This window comes from Myotis lucifugus, unplaced genomic scaffold (assembly GCF_000147115.1).
Source record: "Myotis lucifugus unplaced genomic scaffold, Myoluc2.0 scaffold_39, whole genome shotgun sequence".
NCBI classification, from domain to species: domain Eukaryota; kingdom Metazoa; phylum Chordata; class Mammalia; order Chiroptera; family Vespertilionidae; genus Myotis; species Myotis lucifugus.
The window spans coordinates 744,873-758,790 of NW_005871087.1; the positions used below are offsets into that span (position 1 = coordinate 744,873).

The 13,918-nt window shown below is 35.8% G+C and overlaps 1 protein-coding gene across 11 annotated transcripts in view; it reads right to left on the minus strand.

The window, feature by feature from the left end:
* Positions 1–13,918, minus strand: part of CNOT10 (CCR4-NOT transcription complex subunit 10) — a 48,657-nt gene that overhangs the window by 15,670 nt on the left and 19,069 nt on the right. For 6 of the 11 annotated variants that reach the window (XM_023752944.1, XM_014454798.2, XM_023752941.1 and 3 more), the window contains 7 exons: positions 13,726–13,809; positions 12,406–12,523; positions 10,125–10,274; positions 8,924–9,126; positions 5,589–5,710; positions 4,029–4,205; positions 3,009–3,089 (listed from right to left, as the gene is read on the minus strand). In XM_023752944.1, coding sequence (XP_023608712.1) covers positions 3,009–3,089; positions 4,029–4,205; positions 5,589–5,710; positions 8,924–9,126; positions 10,125–10,274; positions 12,406–12,523; positions 13,726–13,809 — 935 coding nt within the window. The remainder of the gene's footprint in view (positions 1–3,008; positions 3,090–4,028; positions 4,206–5,588; positions 5,711–8,923; positions 9,127–10,124; positions 10,275–12,405; positions 12,524–13,725; positions 13,810–13,918) is intronic. The other 5 variants (XM_023752946.1, XM_023752945.1, XM_023752943.1 and 2 more) reach the window with 2 other exon arrangements.

Below are 13,918 nucleotides of genomic sequence, written 5' to 3' on the forward strand. Positions count from 1 at the left end.
AAGTGTACGGCTTGATGAGGTTGAATATACACATACACACATATATATTAGCATACAGAACGTTTCTGTCATCCCAGAATGATTCCTTATAGTCAATTTCCCAACCACTAATTTCTATCAATATAAATTATTTTGTATAGTTTTGTCCATCATATAAATGGTACAAATGGAACTATATAATATGTACCTTATACTAAGTAAAAAAAACCCCACAAATATTTGAGATTCAAATCATGTTAACTTGGGCATCAGTAATTTCTTCCTTTTTTTATATAGCTGAGAGTACTCCAATAGATAGAATAAATCACACATTTAGTTATCCATTCTCTTATGAATGGATAGCTGGGTTATTTTCTAGTTTTTGTATATCATGAGCAAAGCTGCTATAAAATTCTTGTGTGGACAAGTTTTCATTTCTCTTGTCTAAATACCTAGAAATAGAATCATCTTTTATTTTAAAAACTTAAAATCAGAGCATTTGTTTAATTCAAGGCTGAACTATGCGTTTTCCTAACTGAATGAAACTGATGTACACACACACCTTTCTTGATCCATTATATCAGTACCTCTAAGTTCATCTGAGCCTCACAATTAAACTATTTAATTTCGCAGACATTTCCCTGATTTGGGGGCAAATTTCTGTTTTAATTGTGAAACTACTTTTCTGAAACCTACCTTGATTTTATAGTATGGAATCTCTCAACTAATTCAGGTGTCATATGCCTTCTGAAAGCATACTTGTAACCTGGTTAGAATGAGTACTTTTTGGAGCCATCTTCCTTTATGTACAAATGAAAAACAACAAAACAAAACAAAACCAAAAAAATGGAAAATACTCAAAACGCTGTGAACCCATACCGTAAGAAGTGGTCATCAGAACAGTCATGATAATTTACTGCTTATTAGTTATGCTGGAAACAGGAAATGAGGTTTTGCATTGGTGTCTTGGGTATTATAGAGCACAAAGGGGTCAAATATAATAGTCCATAAAAACTAAACTATTCACTAGTCACACACATTTCCAATCACATATAAGAATTCAGAACAGAAATAGATGAAATCTCTAAGAATTCATGATCCTAACAGAACCAACGTGCTCCTTCCCTCTATAGACGACAGCTGGCTCCTGCCACAGAACTGCTCTTGATCATACCCAACTGCATTGTGAGCTTTTATAGCCTTAAAAATTACGACACTAATCTTTCACGACTCTTTCCCTGCACCATTTGTCTCCACATTACCATGACTACTGTCTTGCATAGCAGTCCTTTTTATAAATTTACCCTAAGGCTCCTTCCATCTTGTCCCATTTCCTTTCTCCCATCTGCTCCATAAGAAAGAAAGAAAGGTTAATATAAACCGAACCCATCTTCGCCTCACTTTATGACGATGAAACTCCCTATGGAAATCCTTCACCCCTTTCCACAAAAATAGGGAAGTAATTTTAATTTTCCCTGAAAATCACCAATCCTCCTGCTAGGTAAGACATGGAAAGCAAAGAATGATGCCATGAGAAGTACAAAGCTCTTTGAGAAGTAGGCCACCCTGCACATACCCTTTTCTTTAATGCCATTTTCAGAATATAAAGTTAATTTATACCATTCTGCAGCTGTTCAATCATTATGGGATAATATACTTCTTAAGTTGCATGCAAAAATTAAGAACCCTAAAATGAGTATTCATTCAAATAAATCTGTAGAAATTAAATCAAGTTTCAAAATGGTTTCAAATACCTTTTTCTTTAAGAAGTCCCCTATATATTGTGTAAAATGATATTCACTGAAGCACTATTTATAATAGCAAAGGCTGAAACATTATAAGTAGCCAAATATAAAGGAATGCTAAATAAATTGTGATACCATATAATGCAATGTTATGCACCCATTAGAAAGAATGAAACAGATTTGTACTAATATCAAACAATAAGATACACATAAAGTCAAATGGGAAAAGCAAGGTATAGAGAAGTGGACACTATGCAATTGCTAGTATAAAAACCCCACTATATATACATATGCTGGAATTGACAAATACATAACCTACCCAAACTGATACAGAAATAAAAAATGTGAATAAAACTCTTCTATTGAAGAATTTGAATTCATTTAAAAAATTCACCACAGAGAAAACCCTAGGCCAGATGGTTCCACTGGTGAATTCTAGCAAACATCTGAGAAGAAATATTTATCATACATAGACTCTTTCAGAAAACACTTCCCAATTCATTTATATGTTCAGCATAACCCTGAAACCAAAACCTGACCAAAGACATTACAAAAAAAGCATGAACCAATCTTCCTTGTGAACATAGAAGCAAATATTCCTAACAAAATATTAACAAACTGAATCCAACAATTTTTTTTTTATATTTTATTGATTTTCCACAGAGAGGAAGGGAGAGAGAGAGAAAGAGAGTTAGAAACATCGATGAGAGAGAAACATCGATCAGCTGCCTCCTGCACATCTCCTACTGGGGATGTGCCCGCAACCCAGGTACATGCCCTTGACCGGAATCGAACCTGGGACCTTTCAGTCCGCAGGCCGACGCTCTATCCACTGAGCCAAACCGGTTTCGGCTGAATCCAACAATTTACAAAGAGGGCAATATATTCTGATTAATAGTGTTTGTCACGAGACTAAAGGTTAGCTTAACATCTGACATTCAATCAATGTAATTCATAATCTTAAAAAGAGTAAGAAAGATTAAAAACAATGTGCTCGCCCTAACCGGTTTGGCTCAGTGGATAGAGCGTCAGCTGCGGACTGAAAGGTCCCAGGTTCGATTCCGGTCAAGGGCATGTACCTGGGTTGCGGGCACATCCCCAGTAGGAGATGTGCAGGAGGCAGCTGATCGATGTTTCTCTCTCATCGATGTTTCTAACTCTCTATCTCTCTCCCTTCCTCTCTGTAAAAAATCAATAAAATATATTTAAAAAAAATTTTTAAAAAAACCAACAACAATGTGCTCATTTCAGTAAATGCAATACTAATTTTGTTTGGATACTCACTTTAAGTTTTCTAATTCCTGTTTTCTTAATGGAGAAGAAGGTGGAGCTGGAATGAATTTATCTCCTTCATGACTTTTACTGCTAAAATAAAGAAGGACTCTTAATTATGAAGAGCAATAAATAAAAAATTAAATGTAAAATTTTGTTTTCCATGCATTTTTTTGTAATGAAAGTACCAAAGAGGCAAAACAATGAAATATGCTTATAAGTTGGTATCATTGATGTGTTAAAGCTATATTGTTTATTAGTTTCTTTCCCCCAGCACACAATACTGCTTTAAAAACCTCTAATTCAAAACATTATCTCCATCATACAAAAAAACCCACTTCAAAATTTTCACACATTTCTCATTCTTCTGATGACCTTTTATCAACTATGGTAAAACATAACCCCTTCATGGAGAGAGAAAAAAAAAAAAACCCACAATTTTTTTTTCAGATTTTCTATATTAAACACATATTTCTATTATCATTAAGAAAAAATGCTGGGATAGGAGACTTGAGTTTAAAGGTGCCATGTGTAAAAAAGAACACTCTCTGTATAAAATGGTGTTTGTTTATTACTAAATAAGCTGTCCCAATTTCTATAGATTGGTACAATTTTAGGATTTAAGTATTTATTTATTTAAAAATATTTCATTAATTTTTAGAGAGAAAGGGATAAGGAGAAAGAGAAACATCCATGCGAGAGGGGAACATCCATCACCTGCCTCCTGCAGGCCCCTCAGGATCGAACCGCAACCTAGGCATGTGCTGCCTGGGAATGGAATTACAACCTTCCGGGGCATGGGACGATGCCCAACCAACTAAGCCACAGTGGCCAGAGTATTTATTTTATCAAAAGTAAAAAAAAAAAAAAATACAAACAAACATTTATACTTTCCTTCCTTATTATTCAAAATGGAGAATTTTGGAAATTCGGGGTGAAGATTTCAGGGATTCACCTGCAGCTCACAGAGGCTTGCTTACTAATAAAGTCCTGAAGGGATTCTGCCAAGGAGATTCAAAGGGATTAGAATACCTGCAAGTTTCACTGCTTTCGCTGCTCTCGGTGTTCCCACCTAATTGATTACTGTTTTTAGACCCATTTTCCTGCTTCAGATCCTGCTGTTCTTCAGGTAACAGCAACAAGGCATTTCTGAGACAAATGGCTGCAAACTCCATACTGGCTACAGGAATGGCTGAAGACTGTCCATCACTTAAAAGGACAAAATCAAATTAGCTACGTAAATAACATAAAAATAAAGAGCATTTTTCCATTATCAGAAATAAAACCAATATAATTGTAAATGAAAACTTTGCCCTGTGATAGGTAGAAATTTTAATATAAGCAGTTATAAGAGAATGCTTAAAGCTCAAATTGTAAACACAAGGTGCAAAAAGTATATACATTGCAAGTATATACATTATACCCATTATTGTTAATGGATTAGAGAAGTTATCAACAAGAAAAATTGTAATGAGGGCCAAGACAGGTATAATGAGAATTGGAAACAAGGGAAGGAAGATTTCCACATTTGAGCCTCGTTTTGGTTGATTTTTAACTTTGAAAAATGCCTTTATTAAGTTTTGCAAAAGCAGCATTATTTGTCTTATAATTTTGTTGAGATTTTATATAACTTTATTTGCTTTGATATCAAACTAAACCGAAACTAAATAGGCTTATTAGGAAATATATAAATGTGAAAATTAGTAACAATTTTGAAATTGTAGGAAAGTGATGTGCTATATCAAGTCCTTAAAAAAAATCTGCATCGTAGTTGAAATAAATTAATACCAAAATATTGTGTGCCAGATACTATTCTAAAACTGTGGGAAAACTTTGAAATGGTAGTGAACAAATTTTATGTTGGGGGGAAAAAAGCACGAAGTTGTTTTTTTAAAAAGCCTACTACTTTAGAAATACTAACAACTCTAAATTGGAATCTTTATACAAGATAAAGACGTTTGCCGGAACCGGTTTGGCTCAGTGGATAGAGCGTCGGCCTGTGGACTGAAAGGTCCCAGGTTCGATTCCGGTCAAGGGCATGTACCTGGGTTGCGGGCACATCCCCAGTGGGAGATGTGCAGGAGGCAGCTGATCGATGTTTCTCTCTCATCGATGTTTCTAACTCTCTATCTCTCTCCCTTCCTCTCTGTAAAAAATCAATAAAATATATTTAAAAAAAAACAAAAAAAAACCCAACAAGATAAAGACGTTCATATTTAACTAAAGATTTTTTTTACATGTGACGAATTTATATTGCTTTGGATGTTTTATGTATTAGTACTTTTTCCTCCTAATACAAAGAATTCGCTTTAGGGACTATGAGAAAATTACCTAGAAGTTAACAATGACACTACAAAAAGGAAACATCGAGATGCCCTCTTCTGGACATTCTGAATAATGGCACTGACTAGACTAGGGCTTCTTAGGCCATCAATAATTTCAGCTCCCAGGAATGTAACAAACCAAAGTCACATGTCAGGTAACATTCACTATGCACCTATTTTGAAATAGTCATAAAACTTAGTTACAAGGTGGTTCCTCTTATGAAATAATAAATTTAAATACATACACTTTCTCTTTGCAAATACTTACTTATACACGGTGTTCTGTATGGACTGTGAGGCCAGAACGATCTTACGATGATAGCCTTGACCAACAATAGACTGTACAATTCCTTTTTTACTGGGAAGACCTTTAGTTTCTTGTTCAGAAGTCTACAAAATATAAATAATTTCTCATTAATTTAATGGAGCTGTAAAACAGGGTATGAAAAATGACCCACTACCTTTCCAGTTACTCTAAGAAAGTTCTTAAGACGCATCAATGTGTAGTTTTTGGTGATACAGGAAATACGTTCAGTATTGAAGAAGAGTACATGGGGCTGACAGTCTGTGTGACATATGCTATGTTTCATTAATATGAGGTTTGAGGTAGTTCTAAGGAAAAAAGGCAATTTAAGTATGACTTAAGCATGTATTTAGAACAATTTATTCAGGACATTCTACCCCCCAGGCACTATGCTGCATATTACGGACACTTTGACATCAGAGTAAAGAAAGAGAGTCACAGAAACACAGTGAAGAAGAAAAGGGAGGCAGTTCCACTTCCTAAAACACAGATTTTTTTCCCTTCTTTTTTTCCTTTCTTTCTTTCTTTATTGATTAAGGTATTACATATGTATCCTTATCCCCCCACTGCCTCCCTACCCCCCACCCCCTTTAAAAATATATTTTTATTGATTTCAGAGAGGAAGGGAGAGGGAGACAAAGATAAAAACATAAATGATGAGAGAGAATCATTGATCGGCTGCCTCATGCACGCCCCCTACTGGGGATCGAGCCTGCAACCTGAGCATGTGCCCTTGACAGGAATGGAACCTGGGACCGATATTTTTTCCTTCTTAAAGTGAAGGTATTAATTAATTTGTCAACAACATATGAACATTAATAAGCTACCTATATTAAGACTTACATGGGCACATGTAAAAATATACATAGTTTAAATACTTAAGTCTTTTAAAATATATATATATTTAAAACAGTCTTTTAAAAAAATGTATTTTTATTGATTTCCAAGATGAAGGGAGAGGGAGAGAGAGGTAGAAACATCAATGATGAGAGAGAATAATTAATTGGCTGCTTCCTGCACGCCCCACACTGGGGAGCAAGCCTGCAACCTGGGCATGTGTCCTGACTGGGAACTGAACTGTGACCTCCTGGTTCATAGGTCAATGCTCAACCACTGAGCCCCACTGGCCGGGCAATAAAAATATATTTAAAAAAAAATAATAATAAAGGCTTAAGCCCTAACTACTCCCAGTATTTAAAAAAAAATCATACATGATTAAAATATTGATTATTTTATAATGTCTTTGCAGTAATAGCACTAACCAATCTTGAGTTTTAGAACTCAGAAAAATAAATGGTACATTTTCAGAAAAGTAAATGGTATATTTTATGTTCTTTTAAAATGCCTTATCTTACATTGATTAAATACTCTCCCTACAATTGAGTCTTATGCTTTCTATTTAGCAGATATTTTCTCACATATTATACACTACCCACCTAAACATCAGTCCTGCTTGTGCCAAAAGGTCTGAAGCAACATACATCAGGTAAACAGGACCAAATGATCTCCTTAGTATCACCAATTTAACAATTAAGTTGGTTCATTTTATTAAAAAATAAATTTCTTTCTGAGACTACAAATTGCCTTCTTCAGCGTCCCCTGTCCTGACCAAGTGAAAGAAAATTTACACAATTTCACTTGGAGTTTCTTATTGCTCCTATTGGGATTTTGCTTTCTGATTTTGAGAACATTCTGGCTTGTTTTTACTATCATTTTAGGCCACTTCAGGTCATTTTTAAAAGGAGGAGAAACACAAAGAGATAATTATTCATTTCCTATTATTAGCATAGACTAATACCAGAGTGTAATCTGGTAGCATAGATACCAGAGTGTTCTGGTATCTACCAAGTTATGGCAACCAAGTCATCTTGACCATTTTTTAAAAATTATAAATTTTTAAACTTTCTAGAAAAAAAAGGGGGAGGGTTTGCAATCCACAGAATGAAGACAATTCTAAAAATACTATTTCTAAAAATAAGTAATTTGAAAAGAAAATATTAAACCTTAATATGTGTCTCTACTCCCAGGAAGATGTAATGCCCTGGTTTCCATTAACTGTACTACAAGAGAATGGCCTAAATTCATAAATGGATTAAATAAAATAGCAATTTCTAGAGAGCCTTTTATTTTAAAAAAGTATAAATTCTGCCTAGAATTGTCAGTTAATTTAACAATTATCCAATAAGCAAATTGTCATGTAGAAGGAAAAGTAAGATGGAATAAATCAATGACACAAACTAGCAGATGTTTTTCAGGAAGTGCTGTTTAGGAGGAGAGCCCATATACCTTCTACCACCTATGGCAGGCCTGCCAGGCAGCATTCCACGCCACCCCCTCCAATCCACAGACCCCAAGAGCACAGCAAGGGTGGGGGGTGGTTCTGGTAATTCTGATACAGCCTGTCTTCCCCGGCTCCCACTGACCACTCCTCACTTGAGATACAAAGGCTTCCACTCAGTGCCTCACGGAGATAACCTAGGCATGGACACCGACGTGAACTGGCCTATTTCTCTTAGACACTGTGGATAGATGTGTGTCAGAGGGAAACAGCCTGGTAATTGTGATCTCTGAACCAATTACTGAATCAAAATAAAGCCTCCGGCCCGGCTGGTGTGGCTCAGTGGTTGAGCGTCAACCTATGAAGCAGGAGGTCATGGTTTGATTCCCGGATGGGGCACGTGCCCAGGTTGCGGGCTCAATCCCCAGTGTGGAGCGTGCAGAAGACAACCGAGCAATGATTCTCTCTCATCATGGATGTTTCTACCTCTCTCTCCTTCTCCCTTTCTCTCTGAAATCAACAAAAATACTGATATTTTTAAAAAAAAAATAAATAAAAGTAAAGCCCCGGGCACTGAAGGGAATGCAGTGTAATGCAGTCCTCTCCACACTCACTAGGTTATCACCAGGCTTCTCTAATCGCCTGGCGCACACAGCATTCTCACACCCACAGATGACATGGCCCCTGCCCAGCAGCTGGCTGACCATTGTTCCAACAGGTATGACCTTGTTGGCTTCAACTCTGTAATGTGAGTGCTGATACCTGTTGCCATACTTACCAAGAACCAGGATGTTAACAAATGACTTTTGGAACCTAAAATTTTTTGTCCAGCTATTAAAGAACAGAAGACTCTATAAATTCCCTGAGAGTTAAAAAGGGGATGAGGTCTGGTAGATTTCCAAGTATTTTTTGCTTTCCATGTAACAGTGTGTGTGTGGGGTGGGGGTGGGGGTGGGGGTGGGGGAGGGAGGAGATATGGGTGGAGAGTGAGGGTTCAAAAAGGTACCCAGGCAGCACTCACCCCCTTATTGGCAGCGATGCAGCATTCAGCCAGCCGCAGCCAGAGGCGGGGATTGGCGTGATAGACCTGAACAGCTTCGATCAGGCACTCGAAGGCAGCAAGAGGTCTTCCGATGTGGAGAAGCTGAATTCCACAGTTATACAGCAACTCATACCTCTTGTTGGTCAGCAATGTACACATGGGTCGTCCTGAAAATTTTTTGCCTAATGATAAACATTAGGTGGGAATCAGTCATTAGATTTAAAATAGCAGTTACTTAATGGAAAACATTCATTCCACTAAGTACTTAAACACTACTTTGTTTAATACCACTGACCCTAGTGTGAAGTTTAATAGCTCTCATCAATGACGATCTCCAGCCCCCAACCCACAAGTATTTGCCAGAGTCATTTCCGTTGTCTGTGTTGCCAACAAGTGAGAAGCAACCCAGGCCACACATACTCCAGGAAGGCAAAGAGAAGAGAGAGGATCCACTCTCACGCCTTTGAATCTTACACATTTTAGAGTCTGTAAAAAGATTCCACTCTTTTTACTTTAAGTTTGGTTAATTATTGTCATGTACGTTTTATTAACCAGAAGTATTCAGTTAATGTTATGGTGTTACAGAATTTTACTGTGGAAATAAAAGTTAATGTGCTATACCTATGATAACTATCATTCACTCACTCACTCACTCACTCAGAGTTTCACCATCAATAATAAAATAAGACTATTAATGATTTTGGATACATTTTTCATAAATTAAATAGTTTTCAAATTCAAAGCTAAACGATTGCCTGATTTTAAGCATTTCAAATCAAGAACCTATATAATATGAATATTAAAGGAATAAATTTCAGGAATTGCTTAAAGATTGCTAGGTGCTGCCAACAGTACCAGATGTGAAACCCTGAAAAGAAGTTATAACATTAGTTTGGCACAATCAAGGAATCGTCAAAAATTATTATGTTTTTTAACATTACCATATGGGATTACTGATTTTCAAATCTATGAAAAAAAGGGAATTAAAATGTCTTTGATAATTACTCTTAACTCCTTGTTATTCAAATATCTACTAAAAATCCCCACAGTCAAACTTGTTGGGCAGGGTCAGTGATAACTGTAGATGCACACGGCATGCATTTTGACCAGATGCTTGCTCTCTGAACTCAGACTTTCCTCAAGTAGTAAAATATAAACGGTCCCCCAGCAAAGGGCATACCTGGATCAGTGCTGCCTGCACTGAGCTGTGCACAGACATTGTCATTCTCCTGTAGAGCTTTTTTAAAGTAGAAAATTCCCAAATTGTGCTTGCTCATGGCAAAATGGATACAACCAAGATTATTCCAGAACATACATCGCAAGCATTCACCTGAGAAAAACACAAATAAGTTTGTCCACAGACAAATTTTACTGTTGATGTACATCATACAAGAATTGGGCTTATCTAACATGAGTTAATTCTATATGCAATTCCACACAGTCCTATAGAATTGTTTATAAGGCATTTGAAATTTAGGAAACATCTGAAAACTTTGTAAGCTCCCTTTCCTTTTTTTTTTTTTTTTAAATCCTCACCTAAGGATATGTTTTTATTGCTATGTAGAGAGAGAAGAGGGAGAGAGAGAAACATTCATCAGTTGCCTCCCATATGCACCCTGACCTGGGATTGAACCTGCAACCAAGGTATATGCCTTGACCAGGAACCTTTTGGTGTATGGACGATGCTCCAACCAACTGAGCCACCTGGCCAGGGCAAACTACCTTTCCTTTTTTTCCCCCCTAGTAAATGTTTGTTTGTTTGTTTTTAAACAATATACAAAATAAATCTATTACCAGATTCCCTGTCCTTTTAAAATGTCATTTATTAAAGGCAATAAACCAACCCTGCATAATGATTTAATTAGCCTGTTCATGTTTTTTTCCTGATGTAATTTTATTTATTTATTTTAAAATATATATTTTTTATTGATTTTAGAAAGGAAGGGAGAGAGTGAGAGAAATATCAATGATCAGAGAATCACTGATTGGCTGCCTCCTGCACGCCCCCAACTGGGGATTGAGCCTGCAAGCGGGCCAGCTGGGCTCTGATGTAATTTTAAATCATTATAGGCAACAGATAAAAAAAATTGCAAAAAAATAAAAAATATTTATTAGTAAATTAATATATATGTATTGCATCCACATTACAAAATACTATGTAGAAACTGAAAGAATTAAGTAAGTATATATGGAAACAGTGAAAATATGTTAAATGAAGAATAGCAAAAATACATAAAGCAGGATATATAAAATCTTGCTTTTGCTTGTTAAACTATAAATCTCCACTACCCTGAGCACCTATCTTTTCATGCTAGTTGGGCATTTGTATTTCTTGTCTGAAACACTGCCCCTTCCTGTTTTTTAGCCATTTTTTTATTTGGTTACAGATGTTTTTCTACTGGGTACCTGTTTAGAAACCTTCTGTCACATCTGTTTCAAATATTTCCCCCACTGCCAGTTTGTCATCTGTCTTGTGATTTGGTCCAGTGTATCTGTGTTTATTGTTTATATTTTTAATCATAAAAAGTTTCATACTTTATGTGGTCAAATTTAGTAAGCTTTCCCAAGTGCTATGGTTCTTAGATTTTGGGTAATGTTTAATCAAGGCTCCCTATCACAATACTAATATATTCCTCCAAGTTGCTTTTGTGATTTTATTTTCATATTTAATCCTTCATCTCTCTGGACTGTATTTTGGGTAATGGAAGCAATCCAAACTTTAGTTTCCTTTTTCTAAATGGCTTCCCAAACATTCTAAAACAGTTTACTGATAGTCCATCTTTTCCTCAATGATATAAAATGCCTGACTAGATTGACAAAATTAATAATCAGGATAGTCAATGCTTAATGCTAAAAACTAAATGTTGGCTTTTGAACTATTTTAAAATTAAGCAATGACTGTATTTTAAAAAGATAAAATATAGTAGGAAATACACTAAAATGTTTACGTGAGGTTGCTTCAGGGTAGTGGTATTATGAACAATTTTTTAAAAATTCTATTCCCAAATCTCCTCTTATAAGCATATTTTATCAGCAACAAAAAAAATAAAGTTTATATGAGGGAAGCAAATTAACAATTTAAAAATTAATAGTTATAAAAAAATCAACATATAAAATATACAACTATTATATAAAAATATTTCCTATTAAGTGATGGTAACTGTGGATTAGTCAACAACATGCCCTGCTCCCGACTCCATTTTAGAGATTGCCAATATCAATTCTGAAATCTGTCCCGACAATCCTAAGCAAAATTTCCTCAAAGCATATTATCTGCGTAGAGTCTGAGAGATCATTTCAGTGATTGGGTGTTAATGGGCCCCTGAGGGGAAGCCATGACAACAAAAACATCAAAAATTAAAATTTAGCAGAATTAGAAATGGGTACTGGAGGGGTGGGGGGGGCAACAAAGGGTAGAAGAGCCAGGAAGAAAATACAAAAATTTCACCATTTCCTTTTACCTGTTTTCAAGAATCCTGGATGTTCAGCAATGTTTGAACTATTTAATAGCTTCACAGCTTTTCGATAATTGCCTCTTAAGTACTCAAAATTGCTTTTAAGAAACAGAGAGGGTGCAGACTGTAAAGAAAACATCAGTTACTTATAATTTGTTTTTAGATGCTCAATGAGATCATAATCACACTGTTGTGGTGGCCTGTGTTCAAGGGCATAAATGAATTAGTTAAGTCATGGTCACCAAAACGAGGCTCTCTCCTCAAGTGTTCCCTGACTCAAGGGTAACAACTGTTTCTTACATTACAATGATTTATTTTTCTGTTTGCCTTTCCCTATGACTACGATATCCTTTAAGGCAAGGATCATACTTTAATTTTTTAATCTCAAAAAAAGGATTCATAATGACTGCCTGGCTACATAGGCCTTTCCCCTCCTCTTAGGTCTAGGCTTCAAATGTTCTCAAAATCACTTGAGTACTGACCCAGTGGCTAATATGAATCCTGCCTGGGATTTTCTAAGGTCAATTTTCCTGAACTATTCCTACTACAAACCATATCTTGTCATGATTTAATACTCCTTTTAAAAAATATTTTTTTATTGATTTCAGAGAGGAAGGGAGAAGGAGGGAGAGATAGAAACATCAGTGATGAGAGAGAATAATTGATCAGCTGCCTCCTGCATGCCCCCTACTGGGGACTGAGCCTGCAACCCTGGCATGTGCCCTGACCAGGAATCGAACCAGGCATGATTTTATACTTTTAATTAATATCCTAAAAGCCTCTGTGGCCAGGCATGATTTTATCCCACTACCATCTTAAAAATTATTTCTCAGTGGGGGGCTGGGGTAAAGGGGGTGGAAGAAAGGAGTAATTATATCTCAAATAGTAGCACTAGTCAAACTGAAGGCATTGTCAGGCCAAAGATCATTTGGAAGGGGCAGATTTGAGCTACAACTTGACTGTTAATCTTGAATTAATGTTGTCAGTATAATTTAAAAAAATCCTAGTGTTTTATAACAATGAATGTTTATATGAATTGTGATAAACAACTCACAGAACACTGGTTAGCTATTTAAAATAGTGGTTTGAAGGCTACATACCAAGGAGAAATGCTTGTGATAATTTTAAGTCAGAAACATATTGCATTAAATTGTAGTATGATCATTACTTCATAGTTCATTATCAGGGTTTATATGGTAGTATAATATACCATAACAGACTAAGATAAATTATTTAAAACTGACAAATAACAAATTGTACAAATAAGAAAGTTTTAGGACATAAGAGACACAAATTGAAAAAAAAAAAAGTCAAGAAGAAACTTACATTTCCAGCTGTGTTCATGACGGACTTGATCTCCCTTTTGCACGCTTTCAGAGACTTCATTTGGATATACGCTCTTACTTTATACTGTCAGAGGAAAAATGCTAGCATGTAAGAACTATGGTGTATTTACACATAGTGAAGCAGTTCTGCTTTCTCGTTAAGGAAATGAAACCCAATCTGTTTACAACATGGG